This window comes from Sinocyclocheilus grahami, unplaced genomic scaffold, assembly GCF_001515645.1.
Source record: "Sinocyclocheilus grahami isolate Dianchi unplaced genomic scaffold, SAMN03320097.WGS_v1.1 scaffold570.1, whole genome shotgun sequence".
Lineage (NCBI taxonomy): Eukaryota > Metazoa > Chordata > Actinopteri > Cypriniformes > Cyprinidae > Sinocyclocheilus > Sinocyclocheilus grahami.
Window position 1 is genome coordinate 625,577 of NW_015505749.1, and position 26,847 is coordinate 652,423.

General features: G+C 36.8%; 2 protein-coding genes across 3 annotated transcripts; both read right to left on the bottom strand.

The window, feature by feature from the left end:
• Positions 1–2,376: 2,376 nt before the first annotated feature.
• arih2 (ariadne homolog 2 (Drosophila)) lies at positions 2,377–12,982 on the bottom strand. The gene is made up of 15 exons (XM_016239624.1): positions 12,794–12,982; positions 10,054–10,483; positions 9,829–9,896; positions 8,895–8,967; positions 8,277–8,418; positions 8,030–8,151; positions 6,524–6,633; positions 6,320–6,437; positions 6,152–6,202; positions 5,187–5,208; positions 4,928–5,079; positions 4,186–4,329; positions 3,368–3,436; positions 3,160–3,267; positions 2,377–3,039 (listed from the first exon to the last, which is right to left on the bottom strand). Exons 2-15 carry the CDS (start codon positions 10,276–10,278, stop codon positions 2,968–2,970), a joined length of 1,476 nt encoding a protein of 491 aa, XP_016095110.1. The 5' UTR covers positions 10,279–10,483; positions 12,794–12,982; the 3' UTR covers positions 2,377–2,967.
• A 959-nt stretch (positions 12,983–13,941) lies between these two features.
• Positions 13,942–25,041, bottom strand: xpc (xeroderma pigmentosum, complementation group C). 2 transcript variants are annotated; one of them, XM_016239616.1, is made up of 15 exons: positions 24,956–25,041; positions 24,714–24,817; positions 21,989–22,246; positions 21,738–21,846; positions 21,498–21,582; positions 20,717–20,874; positions 20,156–20,276; positions 19,632–19,724; positions 18,781–19,548; positions 17,442–17,602; positions 16,667–16,748; positions 16,420–16,551; positions 16,153–16,322; positions 14,695–14,788; positions 13,942–14,493 (listed from the first exon to the last, which is right to left on the bottom strand). In XM_016239616.1, the coding sequence occupies exons 1-15, from the start codon at positions 25,003–25,005 to the stop codon at positions 14,179–14,181; spliced, it is 2,700 nt and encodes an 899-aa protein (XP_016095102.1). In that variant the 5' UTR covers positions 25,006–25,041; the 3' UTR covers positions 13,942–14,178. The 2 variants fall into 2 exon arrangements, with proteins under 2 accessions (XP_016095102.1, XP_016095103.1); XM_016239617.1 differs by having other exon boundaries at positions 24,714–24,856; positions 24,956–25,036.
• Between the last annotated feature and the right edge of the window lie 1,806 nt (positions 25,042–26,847).

Sequence of the window (26,847 nt, forward strand, 5' to 3'; positions counted from 1 at the left end):
TTACTATGGAATAAAAAGTACGGGGTGTCTATTTACATTTAGTTAAAAGTGGCCTTAAAACATCAGCTCCAGTGGTGCAGGTGGATAAGCACTTAGCCTTGGCTTTTTGACGCGATCGACCCGGGTTTGATCCCACCTTTTTTTTCCTCTCTTTTCAAATCTCGTATTAGCAATGGATTCTATTTACACTACGTGAAAATAGCAGTATTTTTTTTTTAGCAATATGCTATTTACACTAAGTGCAAATACCTAGTTACACTGTTAAAATAGCAGGATTTCTACTATCAAGTATACTACTTGTTGCAAATAGTGGCAATTATCTGCACTTCAGTATTGTAGTACATTATAAAACAGTATGCAATAATAACGTAAATAACGTTGAGTGTAAATGATAATTTTAATTATTACATGGATGCCACCTTATTGGTACAATAAAGCCCTCCCTACACCTACCCTAACCCTACCCGATACTTTATTTTCAACTTTTTGATTATTTCCTTAATTTTTATTGAAAATAAATGCCTTTATGATGTGATACGAGATTTGAAAAGTGAGAAAAAAAAGTTCGGCAAAAGGTGGGCTTGAACCCGGGTCGATCGCGTCAAAATGCCAACAACCAGCACTTATCCATCTGCACCACTGGAGCTGATATTTTACAGCCACTTTTAACTAAATCTAAATAGACACTCCGTATTTTTTGATTGACAGATGTCTCGTCCAGTCAGTGGTGAGTAATCCCAAACCAATGGCGCTGTCTCAAACTATACCTACCTTTTCCGGTTTGTCTGAATTGTCGTTGTGTTTTCTGAATTGTTAATTTGTTTTCGGATTTGTCGTTGTGTTTTCTGACTTGTTATAATGTTTTCTGAATTGTTGTTGTGCTTTCTGAATTGTTTTTTTGTTTTGTAGACTTACATTTGCGTTTGTAATTTGTTATTTTGTTTTCAGAATTGTGATTTGTTCTGCACCTCTCGGCCACCGTACCATCTCCTAGTGCGCGCAACGACCATTTGAAGACTGTTTTTACTGTGAAATCATTTTCTTAATATTTACTCTATTAGGGCCACAATAACAAATACAGTAATAAAATCAATGTTACACATTTAAGCCAAACAGTGAATCTTCACTGCTTGTCAATAAAAGCAAATATTTTGTATAAAGTTTTGACCTTTTTTTTAATATTAATGTTTTTGTATTATAATAGATCAGAAATATTGACTTTGATATTGCATCTGATCTGTGTGTATGCGTTTGATTTTTCAAAAGAAAAAACTGAATCCTTAATGAGACATCAAAAGGAAAAGTGGTTCATACAAAATACTGCATATTGTGCTTATTTTTCTATATGATCAAATGTTTTCTTTCATGGCTGTGGGTTGCCTATTGTAACCATAATTATCCTGATGTAAGAACAGTGTTACAGTAACAGAATTCTGTTTGTGATACCTTCAATTCTGTGTAGACATAAAATACCAAATATGAGCTGTATTAATATACGACACCTCTAACATTCTGGTGTAAGGGGTGACTTGTTAAAAAGTTGTGTGGTAGATAAATATATGCCACTTCAAATGCACATGTACACTACCATTCAAAGTTTTGGGATCACTGATTTTTTTTTTCTTGGAAAAAAAAAACAATTATTTAGCAGGGATGCATTCAACTGACCAAAAACAAAACATTTAATGTTATAATATATTTCTATTTTTAAATAAATGTTTAAATGTTCTTTCTAACATTGATAAAAAACAACCACACTTATTTATATGAATCCACACTACATTTAGCAGCACAAACATTTAAGATATATATATATAATATATTAATAAATTACATTTAAGATATATTAAAACAGAAAATGGATATTTTAAACATTTCATAATATTACTGTTTTACTGTATTTTTAATCAAAAAATGCTGCCGTGGTGAGCATAAGAGGCTTCTTTCAAAAACAGTATTACTGACCGCAAAAATTTGATTGGTGTGGAAAGTGCAAATACACCTTTAACGTGTGTGCACAAGAAAACACATATTTCTATTTTTAAATAAATGTTTAAATGTTCTTTCTAACATTGATAAAAAACAACCACACTTATTTATATGAATCCACACTACATTTAGCAGCACAAACATTTAAGATATATATATATAATATATATTAATAAATTACATTTAAGATATATTAAAACAGAAAATGGATATTTTAAACATTTCATAATATTACTGTTTTACTGTATTTTTAATCAAAAAATGCTGCCGTGGTGAGCATAAGAGGCTTCTTTCAAAAACAGTATTACTGACCGCAAAAATTTGATTGGTGTGGAAAGTGCAAATACACCTTTAACGTGTGTGCACAAGAAAACACAAGAGTCTCTGTCTGGTTTAAAAACTTTCTCTCAGTAACTCTATTTCTGTATTAATGTACAACCGTTGAAAATTACAGCATCATGTTTTTCATTTTTCAGTTTTTTTTAAATGATCTAACTATCAACAGCCATTTCCAAGGAAGAAAAAAAAACATGAGAAGAAAGCAAGAGTGAGAAGGAAAGAAGGCAGAAGTTATAGCAGGAGTAATGATGGGGGAAGAAAAGAGTTAGACTGTTTCGGTGGAGTGTTTTGAGTGTGTGCGTCTGTGTGTGTGTGCATGTGTAATGTCAGCTGATGTGGGGATGTGAGAATGCAATGTTTGCATATGTGAATCCTTGAACATAATCATGCTATTCTCAAACCCTGCTGCCGAGTAAAGATTAGAAAGCAAAAAAGGGGCACTGATGAAGGAAAGAATGAACAAAAGGGAAAAAATGCTTTGAAGATGCTATAAATGTGAAAAACAGAAAGGAGATGGACAAAACGTTACGAGATGCAGAGTAGACTTTTGACAAAAAAAGTGGAGGGGTATCTTTGGAGAGAAGGGACCAAGACAATTGAGTGAAGAGTGAGCTCAATGTGGATTTGATGGACGGATGTTTAGGTGTCGTGGAAATCCTTCAGCAGCGTCCGTCTCTTCTGCTCAGCAATGTGCATCTGATTCTCCAGATCCTACAGAGAGAGAGAGCGAGAGAAAGAAAAGAAAAGAACAGAAAAAAAAGTTAATTTTTTTATTTTTTTATTCAAGTGTTCATGTTCACAACTTTTTCTGGTTTTTGTTCCATCTCTCACCCCTCTATCGTTAGCACTCGGCTCTCCTCTCTCATAACTGTCTGCTCTCTCCACTTTCCATGACAGGTTCTCGATCTCCGCCTCCAGCTGCGCTTGCTGATACTCAAACTACAGGGAATAAAAATGAGATTTCCCATTACCAAAGACTGATCTCAAATAAATATTTGACCTTCGATGAAAGATTCGCATATTTACTGCAATAGCTTACCAATTTTTTGCGGGGTCCAGACTCCATGTAGTAGGCATAAGGATAAGTGTACTGCAGTGTGTAACGACACTATGGAGAGAGCAAACAGACAGCATAAGCGTGTGGAAACTTTATGCATTAACATTTGTGCCTGCAGAATAGAGCTGCAAGATATCTCAAAATAACCAGAATTGCATTATGTCTTATGTCAATTATCAAATCACAAAGGCTAAGATTTAAACAAATATATATACTCTGTTTCAGAGTGAAGCATGGCACTGTCATTTGACTTTTGAGTAGTGTTTTTGGTTTGTTTCACAGTAAATGCAGCTCTAAATCACACAAACTCCATCTCCGAATCTGTTAAGTTTGGGTCGATTAACTCACATTTGGGAACGCAACATGCGCCAAACATCTTCCCAAACTTATAATGAGAAGTACTTATAAACTGGCAGCCATGAAAAAAAGAGAAGCTTTAAGATTCCCCTCTAGTTTTCCACCAAAATAAAAGCTTGAGGGTTTAATGTTTGAAAATTTAAAAAATAAGACTAATAAATAAGGCTAATAAATATTAGTACTGCAAGTTTATATAGTTTTACTTTAAAATAAAAGTAGTATTATTTTTTATTATTATTAAAGTATTACTTTTTTTATTTTAAAGCCATATTGATATATAAATTACAAATTTGGGGGCTGAATTGTGTAGCCTTACAAACAACCAACCCTCAGCAAACCTTAAAAAAAAAAAATGTAAACCACAATTTTTATCTGAAAAAAATCCCAATTTTCCACAAATTGTGCAAGCCCTACTGTGGAGTACAGCTGGATTCAGCCTGTACCTTGGCCAGTAGCTTGGCAGCATTCTGCAGGTACTGCCAGTCAATCCAGGTGCCCAGGTTATTCATGACTCGCTCCTGAATCTTCTCCTGGATCCGCTGGTATGTCTGTGCCTCCAGCTGCAAGCTCTTATTGTGGTTCTCCCACTGGACACATGCATAATGTACAGATTACATATCAAAGCAATTAAGTGTCAATGCTGTTATTAACATGAAAACTGCAACTGCAAATTGGTATGTTTCGTCGGGCCGTGAAGAAATATAGAAATTAGTATCATCGGCATAACAATGAAAGCCAACACCATGTTTCATGATATCTCACAAGGGTAACATGTAAAGCGTGAAAAGCAACGCGGCCTTAGTACTGAGCCTTGTGGTACTCCATACTGCACTTGTGATTGATATAACTCTTCATTCACTGCTACGAAGTGATGAGTGGAATGCAATTCCACTAATGCCAACTCAGAAACACAATGAGATACTAGATTTGAAACTGAGCTATTGAGTTGTATTGTCGCCATATAGGCAGCATCATAACTGAAAAAGAACACCATATAGGCAGCGACTAGACACCATACAAATGGAATTAGACATTTTTATTGATACTTTGTGAAATAAGTTAACTATAATGTTGCTGCCTACTTTTTGGAACAACCTACTTGTCAGGATCACTACTAAGCTCACTCGGTTTATCGCTTTTTCTGAAAGAGATTTATTTATTATCGATTAATCATTTTTGTCTCACCCTCTCAAAGTAGAAAAGGTATTTTTTGAGGGCCTCTCTGGCCTGGGCCTGCTGGCTCTGATTCACAATGTCAGGGTTCTCTTTGTAACGACTGCACTCGTAGTACTCACTGCCATGAGTCTTCCAATCTCCCAGACACATCCAGCAGAAATCTACACACAGCCATAACAATGTCATTCATTACAATTAAGACCACTTCACCACTCAAAGGGATTTTATGTAATTTTTAGAAACTAAAAATCACTGGGAAAAAACATACCATGTTTACACTTTGAGCATTGCTGCAAAGAGAGAGAGAGAAAAAAAATATATTTTTTTACACTATCATCTTTTTTAACACACTATTGTTCAACATTTTTTTTCTAGAAGAAATTAATATAGCAATTAATTCAGCCAGGATGCATTACATTTACTCATTTAGCAGACACTTTTATCCAAAGCAACTTATGAATGAGGACAATGGAAGCAATTGTAAATTGCTGTAAAGCATTAAATTGATCAAAAGTGACAGTAAAGACATTTGTAATAGTAGAAAAGATTTATATTTACAAATACATTTTTAAAACCTTCCATTCATCAAAGAACACTGAAAAAATGTATTGCAGTTTTCAGAAAAATATTAAGCAGCTTAACTATTTTAAACATTAATAATAATAATAAGAAGAAATGTTTCATAAGCACAAATCAGCATATCAGAATGATTTCTGAAGAATCGTGACACTGAAGACTTGAGTAATGGCTGCTGAAAATTCAGCTTTGCTAGCACAGGAATAAATTACATTTTAAAACAGAAAACAGGTATTTTAAATTGTAATAATATACGGTTAATAAAATGCCTTTTTTTTTTTTTTTTTACTGTATTTGACTAAAATTCAGCTTTGGTGAGCATACCAGACATATTTCAAAAACCAAAAAAAAAAAAAATCTTACTGGCCTCAAACTTTTGAACAGCAGTGTAAATCTTGTTGAAAAAGTGAAGATTTGTTTTGATGAGAACGATCTGGGCTGCGTTTCCCAAAAGCATCGAACGCTTAAGTTGATCGTAGCTCCATTGGTTTCAATGGCTCTACGATGTACTCAAGCTTGCGATGCTTTTGGGAAACGCAGCCCTGAAGTTAACAAATAAGCTATTCAAGTAGTGCTCTCACTCTGACATTCTTGGTGTTATATTAAGTGCACGTAAAAGTGTGCAGATAATAAAAAAATAATGTGTATACTACTCACCATGTGGTTGCACCCTCCATTCTTCTCAATGCAGATATTGCACTTGGGGCACTGTGGGTACAAAATCAAAACATAACGATATTAATATCTTTACTATCAAATTAAACGTACACCAACAATATACATTTAATGTGACCATCTTATATATATCTGTGTGTGCTTCCTTACATCTTTAGTGTGTGCACTGATGTAGTTGGCTGTCTCGGAGTCATCTGCACATTTGGTCAGCCATTTGCGGATGGTAGCACAGTCTGTGGGTGCGTGGTACATCTGTCTGCACTTAAAACTGAAGACAGACAGACACAGTTAATCCAAACACATGTATCACGCCATGAACTGAGTAGTGTGTGCAAGTGTAATTGTGTGTAATACCAGAAGACTTCTTCGCAGAGGCTGCATTGGACTCTACGAGCTCGAGGTTTCTGCACCTGTATAACTATCGGACAGTCGGCACCAGGGCACAACTGCAGCTGGAAATGACTCTGCAGACACACAGAAACATGAGCAGGTTAAGAGCAATCACAGAGATTTTTGTTCTACAATGTCAAAACTGGAGAGGTACTGATATTAGAATTCTGCCAGATGCCAATTTTCATTTTATGGCCGAAAAAAAAAACAATAAATGCCCAATATATAATTAAATGAAATAAACAAACTTAACATTTAATAAATACAATAAATTTATGATACAATTTAATAAATAAATCTAAAAAGAATAATGTTAAATGTACAATAAATACATGTAAATATGTAACAAATGTTTTAAGTTATTTTAGGCAGCAAATATTATACTTTAATACACATTACGGTTTAAAAGTTAGTAATATTGTGAAATATTATTAGCATTTTAAATAACTGCTTTCCATTTTAATATATTAATAAATGTCATTTTAAGCAGAATTTTTCAGCAACCATTACTTCTGTCTTCAGTGCCACATGATCCTTAAGGCTACGTCCACACGAAGCCAGAGCTTTCCCTATCCAATCTTTTTTTCCCTCGTCTCAAGAAATATCTGCGTCCACATGAAACCGACACAAAACGATGTAGTATACATGCCAGACCAGTATGTGGTGCTGTAATTCTGCCACAGAGATACACTAAAAATGGAGAATACTTGGATTATGCACATAAACCTTGCGCGCGGTATACAAACGAACATGGAACAATACATTTATTAATCTGTTAATGTTAGTTAATAAAAAGACAATCGTTCAGTGTTTGTTCATGTTTTTGTTGCTGTTACGTGACGTAGCGGTGTCTGACTAGGGGCGAGACGTGGGCTGATGACGTCATCGTTTCAGAAAATATACGGATTCGCTGTCCACATGAAAACGCAAGGGCGGCGTTTTCAGATTTATCCACTCTGGGACCCAGTTTCAAAAAATATCGGTTTCACTCTCCCAAAACGCCGGATCCGTCTGAACGAAACGCCTATACGAAACAAATTTATGCGTATACAGCTAAACGCGTCTCCATGTGGACGGGGCCTAAGAAATAATTTTAATATGCTGATGTGCGCTCAATAGTTAACAGTGATTTGTTATCAAAAACGAACAGTTTTCATATTTCATATTTTTGTTTAGATTTTTTGACAAATAGAAAGTTCAGAACAGCATTAATTTGAAATATTTGACCATTTCTGATTAACTTAATTTAGCCCTTGCTCAATAAAAGTAATTTCTTTAGATCCAAACAACTGAACCATAGTGTAATAATTCTGTAATATAATGTATAATAAAATCATTTTTTATAAAAGTGTTAGTCATCGACAAAGTAATCTAAATATAATAACAGGTGAAATGAGCACTAATAGCGGTAATATTGGCAGATAACTTATATGGAAAAGACATATTGTGCATCCCTAGACAGACACACACCTCCACATAATCCCTGAAGAGGTAGCGTCTGTATTTGTCTTTCAGTTCCTCGCTGGGCAGCAGAGGAAGAACAAAATCATCTGGCATGCGAAGAGAGCATTCCTGCGCCATGCAGGAGATCTCTATAGACAAACACAATCCACAGAGGAGATCAGATAACAAGCTCACTCAAATCAGCAATACACACTGTACTGCACACAGTCTTTATGCCCTCAGTGTGTGTGTGTGTGTGTGTGTGTACACTCACCTACTCCCACGCCATCTTTAACAAGTACAGTGCAGTGCTGCTCCCAGCATGCCTTGCAGAAGGAGTGCTGACAGGGTAGAGAGAGGAGAGCATCTCTCCGGACCAGCTGCAGACACACCCCACACTGCTGCGACGTCCCGGCCTGAAGACACACACACATACATGTCAAGAGAAGGAAGTGCAGTAATGATTGTTAACAGAATAATTAATGGTTGTCCCAGGCAACCAGTTATTTTTCACAGCTCTTTTGGTTTCTTGCCTTTCAAATCGCTTTTCCACTTTGTCACATAATAAAATTAAACTTGAATCAATATTTCATGTCCATCATTGATGTGGCAAATAGCTGTGTAAGATGCAGACTAAAGTGGAGTCAGCTTGTCATTATCATAAAATAACCCCTTTATTGACTGTACACTGCATGTATACCATACTCAGCGCCATCTGCAATTTGTCAAAGAACAGATTTCTTGATGGGCACATTTTTAATTGCCTCATTGCATTTTAAAGTTGAGAATTTAAGTTTAAGGGGAGTTTTAATTAAAAAATATATATATTTAATTTTACTCCAAAAAAATAACTATGTAAAAGCCTACATTAAGGAACATTACAGGAACTCACAGTGAGAGATCTGCAGATGCTTGTGGGCTGAGCATGGGCTTCACATAGCAACTGAGAAGAATTGGACTTATACCTTCAAATACAGAAAAATATTAACGGATTAAGACAGAAGTAACATCAGGATTTTAGGTTAAACATTATATGAATGTAATGAATATTTTAGGTGCTGTATTTAGTTTTTTTATTCTTTTAAACTTGTTGCAGTTCATTTAAGAATTCCTGCAGTGACAAATAACATGTATACTAATGTTCAAAAGTTTGGAGTCAGTGAAATATAATTTTATTGTTTTTGAAAGAAATCTCTTATGCTCATAACGGCTGCGTTTATTTGATCAAAATACAGTAAAAACAGTAATATTTTGAAATATTACTACAATAACAGTTAAATGCAATATTAAAATAACCTTTTTCTCTTTTAATATATTTTAAGATATAATTTATTCCTGTGATGCAAAGCTGAATTTTCAGCATCATTACTCCAGTCTTCAGTGTCACATGATCCTTCAGCAATCATTCTAATATGCTGATTTGCTGCACAAGAAAAATATTATCAATTACCAACTATCAATTTTTTAGCAAACTCTGATACTTTTTTCAGTATTCTTTGATGAATAGAAAGTTGAAAAGAATATAATTTTTGAAACAAATATTTTGCAACATTATAAGTCTTTGCTGTCACTTTTGATCATCTTTATGCATCCTAGCTGAATGAAAGTATTATTTCTTTAAAAAAAAACTCTTATTGACTCTTACTTTTGAACAGTAGTCTCTCAGATTTCATGAGTAATTACACAGATTTACAAAAACATTTGTTTAAATAATTTTAGATGAAGTATAGCATATCACACCACTGTAACTATTTCACTTTTCACGTTAACTACCCATAAAAGTGTACATATTTTGTTTGTGTGTGCGCTGTGCTGTATTTAATTACCTTTCGAGTATTTGTGACACTTGCCAGTGAAAATGTACAAGGACCAGTTTGGCTACAGCTGGTGACACCTGAGGGAGAAAAAATATCTCTGTAGTCTGTACTGACAGACTAAACTCCATGAACTGTCTGAACAATTTATAGTTTGGAAAGATACATAAATACACAGCTAAATATTGTCAGCCAAGAATAAATCTGCTAAACATTGTCACTCATTTGGTCCCTCACCTTTAGGGCACTGGCTACATTGTTGAATTCCTCAGTTAGTACCCTCTGGCTCTCCCTGTATGTCAAGCAATTGAACTGGTATTCTTCCGGGTCAAACGGTTCTTCTATCGCCACGTCATCATCAAGTCCATCATAATAATCAGGGATGTCGCCCTCGACGATGTCTTCGTCATCTTCGAATTCTTCGTTACTGTCTGAGGCTTGGCTACTCATATCCACAGACATAGCCCTCTGGGCCGACCTTTTCCTGACTGACAGCTGCTCTCCACTAATCAACAGCTACTGAGCTGCTCCTCTCCGCCCCCAACTGGACCGAGAATCCCAGGAGGCCCTGTGGCTTTTAGCAGCACCGAAAAAAACAGAAGAAATCACACTCCCCGTCACTCATGAGGAACCGGAGCAAGGGATGAGCTCAGACAGAGAAAAAATACTGAAAGAGAGAAGAAAAACACATTATTTGGCATCTGTCATTTATATGTGGCCAGACTGTGTATTTCATGATTTTAAAAGATATTTAATCTAAAAGCTTATGCTCAAAATTAGTTATGTTGACAAATATAAATTGTCTATAAATTACTCTACAAAGCTACAATTCTTATTTTCTATTTTTAAATGGATTTAAATTGCACCATCATGAAGGAATTTATTTTAAGATGATGACCATCTGACTCTACCTTTCACTACTTATTACACAGCTCCTTAATAAATATATGAATAGACATAAAATATTGATTTGAGTTGAAATGATTACACTATGTGAGAAGAAAGAGGCCGTAGAGCGCACAGGAACACTGAACTCAATCTCCAACATAAGTCCTGGTATTATTGGAATTTATTATGCAATAATAACCATCTGATTTTACATTATCTGTGTGATTATAACAGATAATAATATAATATAATCGGTAGAATCATAATGTTATTATACAACTACTTAAATACATGAAAATGAAATATCGATTAAAGTTATTTTGATAGTTTACTTAATACTTACATTATTCCTCATCAGTTGAATCCTGTGATCGACCAATCAAAATCAAATATTCCCCTTTGCTATGCGATAGAGTGCAACAGTACCCGACCAATTTTTTAAAGATCCTAAAGTCATTTTTCCCCATTCATTTTTTCTAACAGGGATTTTTAAAAAGTCTTCATTAAAGAGATAACTACAAAATACCTACTTTGCAAACTTGTCGGACACAAAAAAGTATTTAAAAATGGGACAGAAAGACAAAGGTACAAGACTGTTTACCTAATGGCTTTAATGAGAGAAAGAACTACAATTCCATGAAACACTGCAAATCAATCAAATTAAAAAAAGAAAAAAATACATAATTTGTAAATGTAATGAAACAATATATTTTGTGTTTATAGGTAAATGTTCTTTTGGAACTTGTGAAGAGTCTCTGATTGGTGGAGATTCTTCATAGAATCACAGGTAATGTAGTTTTTCATCAGGAATTCTACTGTTCTATTTAAATAATGCGGCCTGACGGCTTCAACAAAACAGTATACTATTGATTAACAACCTCACAGCAGGTCTGTCTTTAAAGATTTATTATTCAATTGTTCAAAATTAATTCTCTCTAGAAGAAACTTAATGGGATTTTATTTCAGGTCTGTTGCACTCTATAATAATAATAAGTGGGCAGCTGTGTTCAAACTCTTTATTGGTAGTTTATTTCCAGACAGAACATAGACGGTGAAAGCGGCCTTGCTAGTGTACTTAACTTCAATGACACTCGCTGAGCTTGTCCCACTGGTCAAGGAGCTGCTCCAGTCCAGTATTTACAGATCAACACACCTTGGAAACTCTCTGAAGGTAGTACTTGTAGATGTTTGTCTCAGTATTACCAGCGGCCAAGCATCTCTTTGAGCGTAAGACAATCATAACCTCACATGCAGAGCGGTTTAGCGTTCCGTTTTAACGGATTACACGGTGTACCCTGCCAGATTATGCACCCCCTAGTATTGGTAGGTTTAGGAGTAGGTGTGGGGGAGGGGTTAGGATTAGGCAATCAGGTAGCGACTTCAACGAGGGGGTGCATAATCTGGCAGGGGTGCCGCGTGACCGCACACCAGACGATCACAGAGATCAGAGCTCCTGCTGGTTGTGATGACAGTCACCGATTCAATCGAATAAACCATCAGTGCACGTTAAATTCCCGTCCGGTTCGGACCCCCACAGTCATGGGACGACCTGAAGGTCCAACGTGTTCGCGCACCGTCTATCCCTAGCATTCCAGCCAGGGCTATAAATAGAGCGCGACACCCATGCATAATATCACGCTCAGATGGGTTACGGATCATGGTTTAAGTGCGTAGGGGTTGAGCAATGACTGCAAACTCACTGTACTGACGGTGCTGGTTCTGCTTGGTTTACTCCGTATGAATCGGGCCGCACCAGCTGTTGCTCCTCTCTAACGTTAGATCAGCACATATATACAGCAGCGCGATCGATGCGCAGAGTACCTCTCTCTCCCGCTTTATCCCTCGGAACATCTATTGTTTCACTACGCATATCCCGCAGTTTAAAGTTGCACATAGTCCAATTAAACTTGTTTAAGTGAATGCACGGGTCGTCTGATGTCGCTTTAAGGGCTTTATTTGCAATCATCCGCCAGCGCGCACTCCAGCTCGGGGATTCGTATGTAAACAAGGCCGTTTTGGTTCGCTCGCCAAAGCCGCTGCTCTGATCGTTTAAAGCCCTCCGTCGTACCCAACATACGACTCTACTCACCTGCCGGACCGTGTCGGGCCGCCACTCGAGAGATATTGGGACAAAGATCCGATCCGTTCGCTTAGATGAGTCGCAGCAGAGCTGAAGATCGGAAGTACGGGGGGGATTCTAGAGCGGCGTCACTTCCGTGTCCGAGCGCGAGGCTGTTTTCAACAGTGAACGCCTGAACGGACTTCTGTGAGTGAGGAGGGGCCACACGAACGCTTAATACTCAAAACTGACGTACATACTTGTAGTCAAACACACACATGCGCGCACGCTCGTGCAAATGTAGGTCAACAAAACAAGAAACCTGATTTACTGTGTGCAACGCAGGTACGGAGGCAAACAGAGAAAAGCGCCCTCATTACAAGTTCATAGTCTAAAGACCTGCCTGCTTTGTTAATAAAGATAAAACAAAAACAGAATATAAAGTAAAAATGTAAATGTGTTATTTAGTGTACTTCAGACAGTAGTTAAGAAAAATAACTTGTAGCACATATATGTATTTAAAGTCAAAGTGCCTATTGGATGTGCACTACACGCATATTTTAATATGGAGATTCTTTGCTATGATGGAATTAAAGCTTATTTTTAATATACAAAAAAAGGATGCACTCTTTAATATGACCTGATCAAAGATGTAATTCAAAACAGTACTCTTTCTGTAATATCTTTGTCAGAAAAAGACAAAGCATGTCTGCTACAATGAATGTACTCAAACTTCCTGTTTCAATAGGAAATGTCAATGCAGGAAATAAACTGCTTGGGTATTTAATGCTTTGCTGGCATTTTTAAAACCCATTTTTTTGTTTTGTTTTGTAAATGCATGTTTTAGATCTTCTGTCAGTGATTCAAAATCCCAATCAACAATTGCTGGATAGATCCAGAACCAGCCCAGTACATCACAATTTGGATGAGAAGATTTATCATTCTTTCTCTTTAATTGCAACTTTAATATTATTCACTAAAGTTGCGCAAAACTTTAAGACAATTTAAAAATCGTAAATTATTTGCTGCTGTTTTCCAATTAATAGTCAAAAGTACTTTTCTGTGCACCACCAGAACTCCAGGTGCCACTTACAAAGAGTGAAAGACTTTTTGGAACTCATAATTCACAGACACAAAAACTCCAACATACCAGTTGTTTATTTGCATGTTTTTTTTTCAATAGCATGTTCTATAAAAATATGTATTTTGATACAAAGACAAATGTACAGTCCGGAAAGATAATGAAACAAATGCTTGACATTTTCAAAATTCCCTGCATATGCAGCTATTGCAGTTATAAAAGGTTGGGGGTAGTGATGTAGATCTAACAGATACACAGACAATACATGCTTATTAATGTAGAAAAGCATTTAAAAGGAGGATAAGGTATGTGAAATAATAAAGGGCCGATTTAGTCAAACTTTTTCAAAAGGGAAGAGATTTTTCTCCTCTCCACGTTTCTCTCGTTTAGTTACACGCCTTATGATCTTTTCCTCTTGCTCCTCTTGCCTGTTCTGCGGCCATGAACTAGTCAGAGAGGGTGGAGCTGTCTGAGCCCCGCCCTCTTCTTCCTCATCTGAGGACAGTCCTTCAGCCCCACCTTCTTTTTCTTGCTTAAGCCCCGCCCCTGATGCCAGCCCCTGCTGCCCATAGCGACGCTTCAGCCTCTCTTTTATCAACAGGCCTTTGACCAGTAGTGTCCAGTTAGCCACCACACGCTTCTCACGTTTCTGTTAAAAGATTCAACCATAATATTTCCAAAACACAAATTGTTCACTCTAAAATCAAAAGTACTATTTCCTAGACAAAATATTTCTTCAGTGTTAGGTAAAGTTGACACATTTTTGTAACACTAGAGCGTTTTAGATGGTGATGCTGTTGTGAAAGACAACATAACTTACAAAGAAAGAACTTCAAAAAAATCCACACACCTCTTGTTCTTTCTTTTGCTGGATATCTTGCTCGTTTTCCCAGGCTGCTTTCAGGATTTCTTGGTGTTCTTCACAGACAATATAGCCATCGTTACTGAAATATATTGAGCCAATTCAATTACAGATTTGACAGAAAACACCTTCATACATTTATATGCACATTATTTATGCACATTATACTCTTGTTTTATTTACCATGTATGAAATGAATGGAACAAGCACTGGCCATTTCTTACAGAATGAGAAACACTGAGGGGCCATTTACACGACAACGTTTTCAGGCGGGAAACTTGTTATGCGTTTTCCCTGTTCGTTTACACGACAATGGCGTTTTGGGGACTGAAAAGGCATATTTTTAAAAACGGGTTTCAAAGTGCAAGTTTTTGAAAACGCCACCGTAATCGTTTCCGTGTGAACACCCAAAACGTGAATCTTTGAAAACGATGGCATCATGCGCGTGCGTAGTACGTGTTAGGCATGTAGACATGCGCAGTACGTGTCGATTTTAAAGGGGTCCTATTATGCTTTTTCACTTTTTTAATTTTAGTCAGTGTGTATGTTTGGGCATAAAAAAGATCTAGAAAGTTACAAATCTCAAAGTCCACTACAAAGGGAGATATTTCGTTTTTTAAAAATCCCTTTTCAAGAACTACAGCGAACGGCTCGTTTGGACTACAGAGTTTGTTTTCCGGGCTTTGTGATATCACAAAGCAGCTCATTGGAATATCACTACAAATAATTCCCACCTACAGAAATTCTAATGGTTGGGGGGTGAGGAGGGGCGAGGTTGTGGTTAGAATGCTTGGTTGAGTGAGTGCATCAGATGAGATGACGAAGAAGAAGTGCTGCTGCAGAGTTAGTGCATCAGAGAAAATGAAGAAGAGGAGCTGCTCTGCTGTAGCGTCAAATTTTCGGCATTTCAAGAACAATTCTTACAAGTACAACACGACGTAGCTGGGCACCGCGGACAGACGCCGCCGGTGTGCCTACTCATAGAAAATAATGCATTTGAATTTTAAAGACGTGGCGCGACGTGATGCTTCTCGTCCGGTGCGCGACCGCCTGAAATGCTGTTTTTTTCACCCCCGTGCCCAAACGTCTTTGTTTGGGCTTCCATATAATCGTCACTTCCCTACAGGTACTGTTTACTAACAAGGTGACAGTGCCAACTACTGGCCTGGCATATGTAATACAGCGTTTTTGGCCGTTTTCACGGATATGTATAAACGCAAATCGTTTTGAAAACGTTATCGTGCATACGTGAAACTTTAAAGGGAAAAACTTTTCCGTTTTTGACTACATCGTTGTCGTGTAAACGTAGCCTGAATGTGAAACTACTGTGGAATGTGACAGTCATGGCTGGACAAAATATGTACGTGGAAAAAAAAAGATAGCTTTCATTGTATTCCACCAGGTTAGGACATGTTATTACAAACACATGAAGGCACTCAAACTTACACTGCATGTGCAAATCCACAATGGTAATCAAAACCCGTCACTGCTACAGCACAGTCTATGTTCAGTTTTCGAGCCACTCTGTGCAGATTAGGCAAATGCAGGTGAACACATCCTACTGGTAACATGCATGACTTAAACATGTACACGTTCCCGAACTCATTACGTGGTACCTGAAACATACAACCACATATAAATTCAGATCAGCACTCCAGGAAATATGCAAATATGTTTATTAACTTTAACTTTATTAAGATAATTTGAACTCACTTTGCCATCAATGGAGATCGGAGGCTGGTACTCTTCAGTTTGCCAGACTCCAAAAAGAGGCAGATCTTTGACATCTTTCTGCTCGGAAATCATCCTGGCTTTACGAGAACGGTTGGAAAAACCAAGCACCATCTGACAGACATTAGCTTAAAAAAATTAGCTTTAAAAGAAGTCGTCATTTATTGTAAAAAGGTCAAATACACATGAAAAAAAGGAAAAAACACATTAAATTATGACCAGAACAGACCTTGTACGGCTCCTCTCCCAGTCGAACGGTTCTTGCTTCCTTCAGCCAGGTATCTCTAGAATGGAGCGTGTGCACACAGTCTCTGAAAATAAATGAACATCATAAACACAAATGGCCTGCATTTGTATTTGTTGTAGCATCTCAGATTTGAGGATTGTTTTTTATTGTATTGGAAAAATTTGTTTTCTGTAATTTAAATAATGCTGAAATAAAATAAAATATAAATATTGGATCAAATTAATTAAGATTAATATTAAAAATGACAAAAAATATCACTAAACTAAAATAAAAATGTAAACGAAACTCAAAATATAAAAATGTTCAATAAAAATAAAATATAATTCAAAATATTGATAAATAATATGATAGTATATAAATAATACTAAAATAACACTGACTTAGTTCATCTTTAAAAATACTATAAAAATAATATAATAACTGTTAATGTAACCTTTAGCAAATCCCAAATGCAATATCCATTTTATACATGCATTATAGCATTGTGATGCCTAAATTCCCTTAAACCATTTAAAATGTTTTATTTTAGATTTGTTTAGACAAAATAGAATAGAATTTAATATCAGCCATTTACTGGTTTTTGATCATAACATGAAAATAATTAGTGATTTATCTGCAATAATATATTTTCTAATTCAAACAGTATGTTTTTGTAAAGCAGATTTACATAGGAATATTCATCCATCTTTCATGCTGTACATTATAAGGTTGTGATGCCATATATTCACTTGTAGCATACAAACTATATAGAGTTTACCGTGAATAGACTGGCTCTCCTCTGCAGTAACCCAGGACAGCGGCAGTAGAGGGGTAGATGGCCTCGTATTTTAGCAGGTGCCTCTTTAGTGCATACAGTGGATGGTTCTTGTATTCTGAGATGGATGTCGGCAAAGGCTTGTCCAATAACTTTGCCTGCATCTGTGGATGAGGAGCACAGGTGAGTCATGCACGCCACGTGTGATGTAGATACGTTAGTGTGTACACTACCATTCATGAAAGACGTCTCTTATGGTCACCAAGGCTGCATTTATTTGATTTATTTAAAAGAAAATATATTTATTTGAAAAATACAGTAAAAATAGTGATATTGTGAAATATATTTACAATTTAAAATAACTGTTTTCAATTTCAGTATGTTTAAAAATGCAATTTATTCCTTTGAGGGCAAAGCTGAATTTTTAGCAGCCATGAATCTGGTCTTCAGTGCCACATGATCCTCCAGAAATCATTCTAACATACTGATTTGGTGCTCTAAACATTTCTTACTATTATCAATGCTAAAAACAGTCATGCTGATTACAATTTTTGTGATAACTTTGATATATTATATAAATCCAGAACGCTGCTGCCAGGATTCTGACTAGAACCAGAAAATCTGAGCATATCACACCAGTCCTCAGGTCCTTACACTGGCTTCCAGTTATATTTGGGATTGCTTTTAAAGTACTTTTACTCGTTTATAAATCACTCAATGGCCTAGGACCTAAATACATAGCAGATATGCTCACTGAATATAAACCTAACAGACCACTCAGATCATTAGGATCGAGTCAGTTAGAAATACCAAGGGTTCACACAAAACAAGGGGAATCTGCTTTTAGCTATTTTGCCACCCGCAGTTGGAATCAGCTTCAGCTAAAACATTAGTCACATTCAAATCTAGACTCAAAACTCATCTGTTTAGCTGTGCATTTATTGAATGAGCACTGTGCGATGTCCGAACTGATTGCACTGTATTTCATGTATGTATAATCATTTTCTATTTTGAACTGTTTTAAATTCATTTTAAATAAGTTTTTAAGTTCCCTGTTTTATTGTTGTGATTTTTTTATGATTATCTTACTTCCTTTCATGTAAAGCACTTTGAATTACCATTGTGTACGAAATGTGCTATATAAATAAACTTGCCTTGCCTATATTGTTTAGGATTCTTTGATGAATAAAAAGCTAAAAATATATATATTTTTGTGACATGGACAGTCTTTTTTCCCACTTTTGATCAATGTAATGTGTCCTTCCTGAATAAAAGTATTCATTTCTTCAAAAAAATCTTTCTGACTCCAAACTTATGAACAGAAGTGTATGTTCACACATACCTCCTGATTCTCCTTCTGTCCTCTTTCAGTATCTGGAGACTTGTAGAGCTCCATAGTCTCCTCCCACCATTCTGAATCGACCCGTCTTCGGCGTGATGATGTCAGCCACGTGGGGTCATACCTGCTGCTAAGATCTTTCAGGTACCCTTCGTCATCAACAGCCACCACGTACGTGATCGGTTGAGTCGCCTGATTGGAGCAGAGCTGCGGCTGGCCAACACCTTGATCCACATCAACACACACCCACTTCCCCGTACTTTCCAAATAAACCTCCAACCACTCATCCGCCCCTTTCCCCTCCTTTCTTTTACGTCGTTGTTTCTTCACCTGCTTCTCTTCCTCCTCTTCTTCCTCTTCGCTCTCCTCCTCCTGTTTGACCTCGCTAGACCTCCGAGGAGCCTGACCTTTTCCTTTCACCTTCGACTTTCTGCATACTTTCATGGCCCCGTCAGAGTCTTCACTGTCGTCCTCATTGGTTGGTTGAAACTCTTCCTCACTCTGCTCCTCCTCCTCCTCGCTACTGACTTCTTTGTATGACACTTTTGAAGCTACACTTCTTCTGCTGCTGTTTTTGGGTTTCTGTCCCCCTGCTGCCTCTTTCTCTCCTCCTTCCTCTTTCTTTTTCTTTCTCTTTCCACCTCTTTGCTCTTTTACTGCAGCATTATGGGCTGATGATGGGCGTTTGGTTCCAGGAGATATCTTGGGCTCCGGAGAGGGTTTCTCAGACTGATCTTTTTCTGGAGAGCTCTTGGTAGGTGTGGTCTTGTTCTAAAAACAATAAACATGCTCAGGCCATCAAAACTACAAATAGGTACACAAGAAAAAGTAATATAATAATAATCCAAAGTCACCTTGCTGGCAGGTGGTGGCTTCAGAGGAAGGGGTTGCAGTGACAGAACCAATCGACAGAAGAGTCGCAATGACCGCAACACCAATAAGAACAGCTACAGGAAGTGACATCGCAGATCAGAACCAAACTTAGTTGACAAACGTTACACTTCCATTCAAAATAAATAAATACTTTTATTCAGCAAATGGTTACTGAATAAATTACAAATTACTGTTGAGAAATTTTTATAATGAATTTTTTGAATTTTTGAAAGTTCTTTTGAACTTTCTATTCGTCAAAGAGTCCTGGAAAAACTACATCTTAAAATATACTAGTCAATATTTGAAGTGGATCAAAACCTTTCATCAAAGTTGTCCTAAAACCAAAATGTGTTCTTGTCTTAGGACAACTTTGATTAACTTTTTTGATCTACTTCAAATGTTGACCACTGTAACAATAAATTGTAACAATGTTTCAAATGTTATATACAGTATATGCAGCCTTTGTGATCTGCTATGAGGTCAAAGTAAGTGAGATCTCCCTCACATTGGTCATCTCCTCATGGTCCCTTGCTGATAAACAGCCAATTCGGTTTTCCAGCACCGTGCTCAACTCCACCCCCTTCTTCTCAGGTAAGGCAGAGTTTAATGTGAATGTCATTTGAAACCTGGGCAGGGTCACGCCACAAAAAAATTATCATCAAGAGATTATCAATACACTATTTGCATACAGCACAGGAATAGTTGATTGAATAGTTGACTTTTGTTGAGACATTTTTGTGGTGTTTAAATTGTGAACCTCCCGTATCGGGACCCTCATATGGTTCCAAACCTATATGATGCTTTTTTTTTTTCCTTTGGAACACAAAAGAAGATATTTTGAAGAACATTGGTAACCAAACAACACTGAAGCCCACTGACTTCCATTTCATTGACATATAACGAGACATTTCTCACAATATCTTCTTTTATATTCCACAGAAGAAAAATATCATATACTTTTGGAACAGCATGAGGATAAGTAAATATTGACAATTTTTAATTTTGGGTGGAAGATCTCATTAACAGAACAAGTGGAATACATTCAAGAAGACAAATTTAGGCGTACCATTTGAGAAGCCCCTCCAGGAAGCCACTGTTTATGCGTTTTGTGGCGACTGTGGTAAAGTGGGCAGGCAGTATTGACAAAGCAACAGCCAACAGGTCAGGCTCACAGCACAGTCTGCTTCGGAATAAACCACCGGCCAACAAGCAAAGAAGGTGGACCTGTTTAACAGAGTAAATATAAAAAAATTAAACTAAGATCGAAGAATACTACATATTATTGCAATAAACACAGATAGAATATATTGTTAGATATTGTTATACACTATATTATTTAAATGTTTGGTCAGTAAGATAGAAATTCATAATTTTATTCAGAAAATTTGGTAATTCAAAATATTGGCAGTAAAGACTTTACATGACGAAAAAGCTATTTCAAATAAATGCTGTTCTTTTGAACTTTCTATTAATCAAAGGATCCTGAAAACGTATAACAGTTTTCACAAAAATATCAAAGAGCACAGCTGTTTTTAACAAAATAATAAAGAATGCTTAATTTCTGAAGGATCATGTGACACTGAAGACTGGAGTAATGGCTGCTTTGCCATCACAGGAGTAAATTACATTTTATAATTTGTAAAAAAAAAAAAAGAAAAAAAAAAAGTGTTATTTGTGTGTGTGTGTGTGTGTGTGTGTGTATATATATTTCAATTAAATGAAACCTTGGTGAGCATAAAAGACTTCTAAAAACTTTTACCGACCCCAAATCTTTGAATATCAGTATGTATATATTTAGTTGATTTAGCTGGAAATAAAAACTACAACAGAAACACACAGACACATACCTTGTGGGTATCCACCAGCAGTTCCTTGTTAAATCGTTTCATCATTCGACGAAGGTAAGTTTCAAACTCTGCTTTCCTTTTCTCCCTGGAACCAGAAAAAGATTTTCCTTTTTATCTGTCTGACCATCACCGCTCCTCTCGTGAATGCGACTGCAACTATCTTGCGGGCATTTACCACATTAAAGAATTTCATCACTCGGCAATCTGCCCCTCGTTAAACTCTCTATCACAAACACTCACTTCCTCTGTCTCTTGCGAACCATGTCTGGAGTCTCGATCTCAATCTCCACAGGTTTTGACGCAACTGCTAGGTCAGTCGAGTCAACAGGACCCAGCGGTTCTGCCATTTCTGAGAAAGCACACAGTTCAAACCAGTCACACCGTCAGTGTAAAAGACATGACAGCATAGAGGACAGTTACTCACTTGTGATAAACGTATACAATCTAAACACATGTCTGATTACTAATGATTCACAAAAAACACTATGTACCTTCCACTTCCTCCCAGTCCTCCTCATCCTCACTCTCTTCCTCGTCTTCTTTGACTTGTTTTGATGGTGATGAGAGCTCACTGAGCATGGGGCTCATCTCCTCACTGTGGTCACTCATTTCCTCTGGCTCTTCGGTTTTCACTTCACTGTCCTGGAAGTACTTGCTTGTTCTCTCATCAGAGGAATCTCTGACCTTTCTGGACACACGAGATGCCACCCTGGAGTTTTTGCGGTTGTTTTTGTCCACCATACTATTTTCTGAAACAAACAAACAGGTCATGGATCACAGCATAATAAAGATGTACTAGAGTGCAGACAGCAGATCATTCACTTATGTAGAATAATTACTCTTTCATTATTAAAATTAACAACATAATTTTTTTCAATTGACAGTTTTCAACAGTTTGAAATAAATCTCTATATAGTTTTGTGGAAAATGAAAATAATCTGCCCATCGTTGCAATGTCAAGAATAATTTATACATGTACCGCATTATGTGCTGGCACCTTTTGCTTGCAAAAAATTTGCATAAACATTGAATAACATCAATATATATATATATATATGTTTATATAAAATATTAAAGGGGTCATATGATGCTGCTAAAAAGAACATTATTTTGTGTATTTGGTGTAATGAAATGTGTTTATGCAGTTTAAAGTAAAAAAAAAAAACGCATTATTTTCCACATACTGTACATTATTGTTTCTCCTCTATGCCCCGCCTTTTTGAAACGCGTCGATTTTTACAAACATCGGTCTGAAAAAGCGAGGTGTGCTCTGATTGGCCAGTTATCCAGTGCGTTGTGATTGGCCGAATAAAACAAAGTAGTTTCGCTTTCACAACGAAACACACAGCGGCCTAGCGTGAGCAAAAGCCCTGGCTTAGCGTGAGCTGAAGCCGGGCAAGAGTGACCTGAGGCGGCGGGGTCGAGAACGGCGGTCCCGGCGAAGGAGCGGTGAAAACGGTGAAAGCCGATCCGGCGATCCACAGCACTAAGTTGATGTATTTCCTCAGCGACCAGCACGGATCAGCTCCAGGCATGACGAAGCGGATATTGTCCTCTTTTGGAAGACCAAACAAAGTAGTTTCGCTTTCACAACGAAACACACAGCGTCTTCAGGACATGGCGGCAGCGGCAACAACAATACTACAGCGAGAATAAAAGTTACGCCTTCTTTCTTTGCGTGAACATTTGGGTGGCGTTATGCAAATCTTCCCACATCGTGAGGTAGATATGTGGGGGTGTGTTCGAACGAGCCGTTTTAGGGAGTTGTGGCTGACTCTTAACTTTTATAAAGAATATCTCTTTGGATTTGAGACTTTAGTCTTTGCAACTTTAATGAGTGACGTGACATGTGGCCAAGTATGGTGACCTCAGTCGTGGTATTGAAGGTGGAGAGAGCGCTGTACATTCACTCCCCCCACCTACAATCCCTGCCGGTACGAGACTCGAACCCACAACCTTTGGGTTATGAGTCCGACTCTCTAACCATTAGGCCACGACTTACAGATCTTCTTTATGCACCAAGAGCTTGTAACACTCCAAAGAGAAAGGAAAAAATGAAATCGCATCATATGATTTCATTTTTTAAATAAAAAATATTAAAGTATTATATATGTATACATAATATTTATCTAATTTGTATCTGTGTTATAGTTAACTAAAACTAAACCACAAAAACAAAACATTTACTTGAAATAATATAAACACTGACTGGAAAAAAAAATCTCCTGGCTAGTTGAAAGGCAATATTTCTCAGTTTAATTAAGTTTAACTTGATGTACTAAAATAACTAAAACTAAAATAAAAACTACATGCATTTTTGTTTAAAACTACTAGCCACTACAGCTACTTAAAAAGACACAACAAAATTCGAAAATATACAATGAAAATAGATGTTTAAAATGAAAAACTGATTCAAAATGTTAAGAAAAACTGTAATAGTATATCATGATACTAAAGGAACACTGCTATACAATATATATGTAACACTTTTTATTTTCTTTGGCTTTAGAATAATGACAAAAATATACAGTGGGTAGGGAAAGTATTCAGACCCCCTTAAATTTTTCACTCTGTTATATTGCAGCCATTTGCTAAAATCATTTAAATTAAATTTTTTTTCCTCATTAATGTACACACAGCACCCCATATTGACAGAAAAACACAGAATTGTTGACATTTTTGCAGATTTATTAAAAAAGAAAAACTGAAATATCACATGGTCCTAAGTATTCAGACCCTTTGCTCAGTATTTAGTAGAAGCACCCTTTTGATTTCAGGAAAGGGTCTGTCACAATAGGAACAACGTTTTGGGGGGGGTCGTTCATTAAAAAGTCTTCAGATCTCTGGGTCAGAGTACTCAAATCCACCCTCAAGTACCCAAAACACACATATGATCCCAAATATGTACTGAACATGCCCGCACACACTCATGTCATACATTGATGACACTGAACTGAAACAATGAACTGAAGAGGGGCTGTTTTCATTTAAGTGCACCAGTTAATAACAAGCTACACAAGAGAACTCAAGCGAGAGTCTCTGCACACCTGCACACTGCAGCTGTCTGCAGCAACTGTGCGCTACATTCTGACTATTAGTTCATTCATTTACCTGTTTAACTGCAAAGCTGCATTTGAACTCAGCGACTGGTTTTGATTCTAGGTTTGAGCATAAGCCAGACAAAGTAACGTTACATTTTTTTTGCAGCATAGATACCTTTGGTTTTTCGTGTTTTGGATGCTGGTCTGTTCTTTGCAATCTGCTTCGGTTTCTTTGTGTCAGTTTTCTGCTGTGTCTCTTTTCTCTTTGCCATTCTGTTGCTGTTGAGAGATCGCGGGTAGTTTCAGGATAAATGAACTCTGGTGTATTCAGAGAAACAGAGAGATCTGCAATCACTACACGTCAACGTATGTAATGTAACCTAAAGACCACTGTTACCCAACACAATCACTTCCCACCTTTCATAACACTGAAAAGCGTGCACTTTGCCTGCAGGAGAGCTGAACATACGTCATATCCGCCTGTACTATTGCGTTGACTGGGTAATGTGATGAATTAAACGCAAGGAGGCGTTGTCGCACACGCTTCTTTTGCTGTTATAGCAAGGTGATAATCATCATATATATTATTATATTATGTTATATTATATATTTAGGTTGATAACGATAATATATTGCCTAGTTCTGACTACACCAATAATTCAGCTAAATATGATAATTGTTTATTATTGTAATTAGGATTAGCTTGAACTAATATTTGGGTAATAGTAATTATCATTTATATTTAAACATGTAGGTGTGTATAAGTGGATAATAATAACTGTCATGCAAAATGACTCATTATCATGTACTGTAATGTGAAAAATAATAACCTGTATTTTATGCTAACTTTAATAAAAAGGTTGTTGCACTACAGTAATAAGAATATATCACTTTTGAGAATGTAAATTACAAGTACATTTGGAAGTAAAACATTTGGACATATTACAATAGATATTTTGTGGAAAAATGTGCCTGTTATAAAATAATTGCAAAAGATCTTAATGATCCTCTAAATATGTTTCATTTTCTTAAAATATATCTTCCTTTGATTTCAAACATATTTTAAATAAAAAAAAAAACATTATTTTCTACTCAAAGCTTTTTTTTTCATTATATTAAACATTTCATACTATGATAAAGTGTTTTTAACACAAACCCATGTTCTACGGATCAATAAATGAACACACATAGACAACTGTACAGTTATTCTTTTATTATTTGAAGGTTTCCCATTAAGTTTGTTAAGATTTGAGCCGTGATGAACACATGAGGGGACACAGATAATCAGTGAGGGTTGATTCAAATATATACATATGATTATATTAATGATGTGTTGTGATAGGCCTACGTGTAATCTATAGCACAGACAAGACGTGATAATATAAAACTGTGTGTTTCTTTATATTCAAAACGGATGCAGTTTGTATTATATAGGACGTTAACCCCATTCAGTCAAGTTCATTAACATTTGGGCCTGACTTTGTGTGTGTACCTGGTGGTGCTGATGCAAATGAACAGCTGTTTTAGCGTCACTTGCCAGCAGATGTCTAGCCAGTGTGTGTGTGTGTGCGAGTGTAAGACTTCAGAGAACCGTCTGTGGACTTTATTGGCAGAGCAGAATCAGATATTCTCCCTGCATCCAGCCAGACTCAATGGGTATCTGTGCCCAGACCGATGCCAGGACAGGTGTATGAGTGTCACATGATTGGTATATGAAGAGAGCTGTTGGCACCAAGTCTCCATGACGACACAGTCCCCCAGCCCTGCATGGCTTCCATCCCTATATGAGTCCTGAGCATTCTCAGATAGGAATAAAAAGCCATACGGGGCAAAGAGCAACATCTCTTTCAAGCATTTACACAATAACACAGCCTAATCTTTTTTGCCTATGCACAGAAAAACCTCTAGTGGACGAGTACAGTATTACAAGTCTGCCGTGCTCTTCTATCGCACTGCAATAGTCGTCACCACTACCGCTGTGACCATTACAGGACAATCTTTCCGATGCAACATCGACCAAAATAACGTCACATCCCTAAACTTTAAAAAATAGCGCTAGATTTCCCCTTGGGGACTAAAATGTCCCCGCCAAAGTGAGAAAAGAAACCTCAGTTTTTGTGAATAAAGTATTTAACATTTCCGTTATTGTATCAAACCGATGCATTTTGAGGTTGATGGCAACAGTCGATCCATTGATAATACAGACCTCCGGCACATGCACCTGTTGTCCAGCCATTGAGATGTCTGAGAGTAAAACGGGAAAACGCTGGCGAGTCTTTTCTCTCCAACCTAAACGCGCAACAGGAGGA

What these genes read in the sequence shown, in the direction of transcription:
- xpc (XM_016239616.1), bottom strand. Translation starts at nt 25,005, where the DNA reads ATGTTCAGCTCTCCTGCAGGCAAAGTGCACGCTTTTCAGTGTTATGAA. An exon ending in AGCCACCACCTGCCAGCAAG is followed by an intron (nt 19,549 to 19,631) that starts GTGACTTTGGAT and finishes TATTGTTTTTAG; the next exon opens with AACAAGACCACACCTACCAA. An exon ending in TGGGAGAGGAGCCGTACAAG is followed by an intron (nt 16,552 to 16,666) that starts GTCTGTTCTGGT and finishes AATGTCTGTCAG; the next exon opens with ATGGTGCTTGGTTTTTCCAA.
- arih2 (XM_016239624.1), bottom strand. Translation starts at nt 10,278, where the DNA reads ATGTCTGTGGATATGAGTAGCCAAGCCTCAGACAGTAACGAAGAATTC. An exon ending in TCAGTGCACACACTAAAGAT is followed by an intron (nt 6,203 to 6,319) that starts GTAAGGAAGCAC and finishes TTGTACCCACAG; the next exon opens with TGCCCCAAGTGCAATATCTG. An exon ending in CTGCCAAGCTACTGGCCAAG is followed by an intron (nt 3,437 to 4,185) that starts GTACAGGCTGAA and finishes CTCTCTCCATAG; the next exon opens with TGTCGTTACACACTGCAGTA.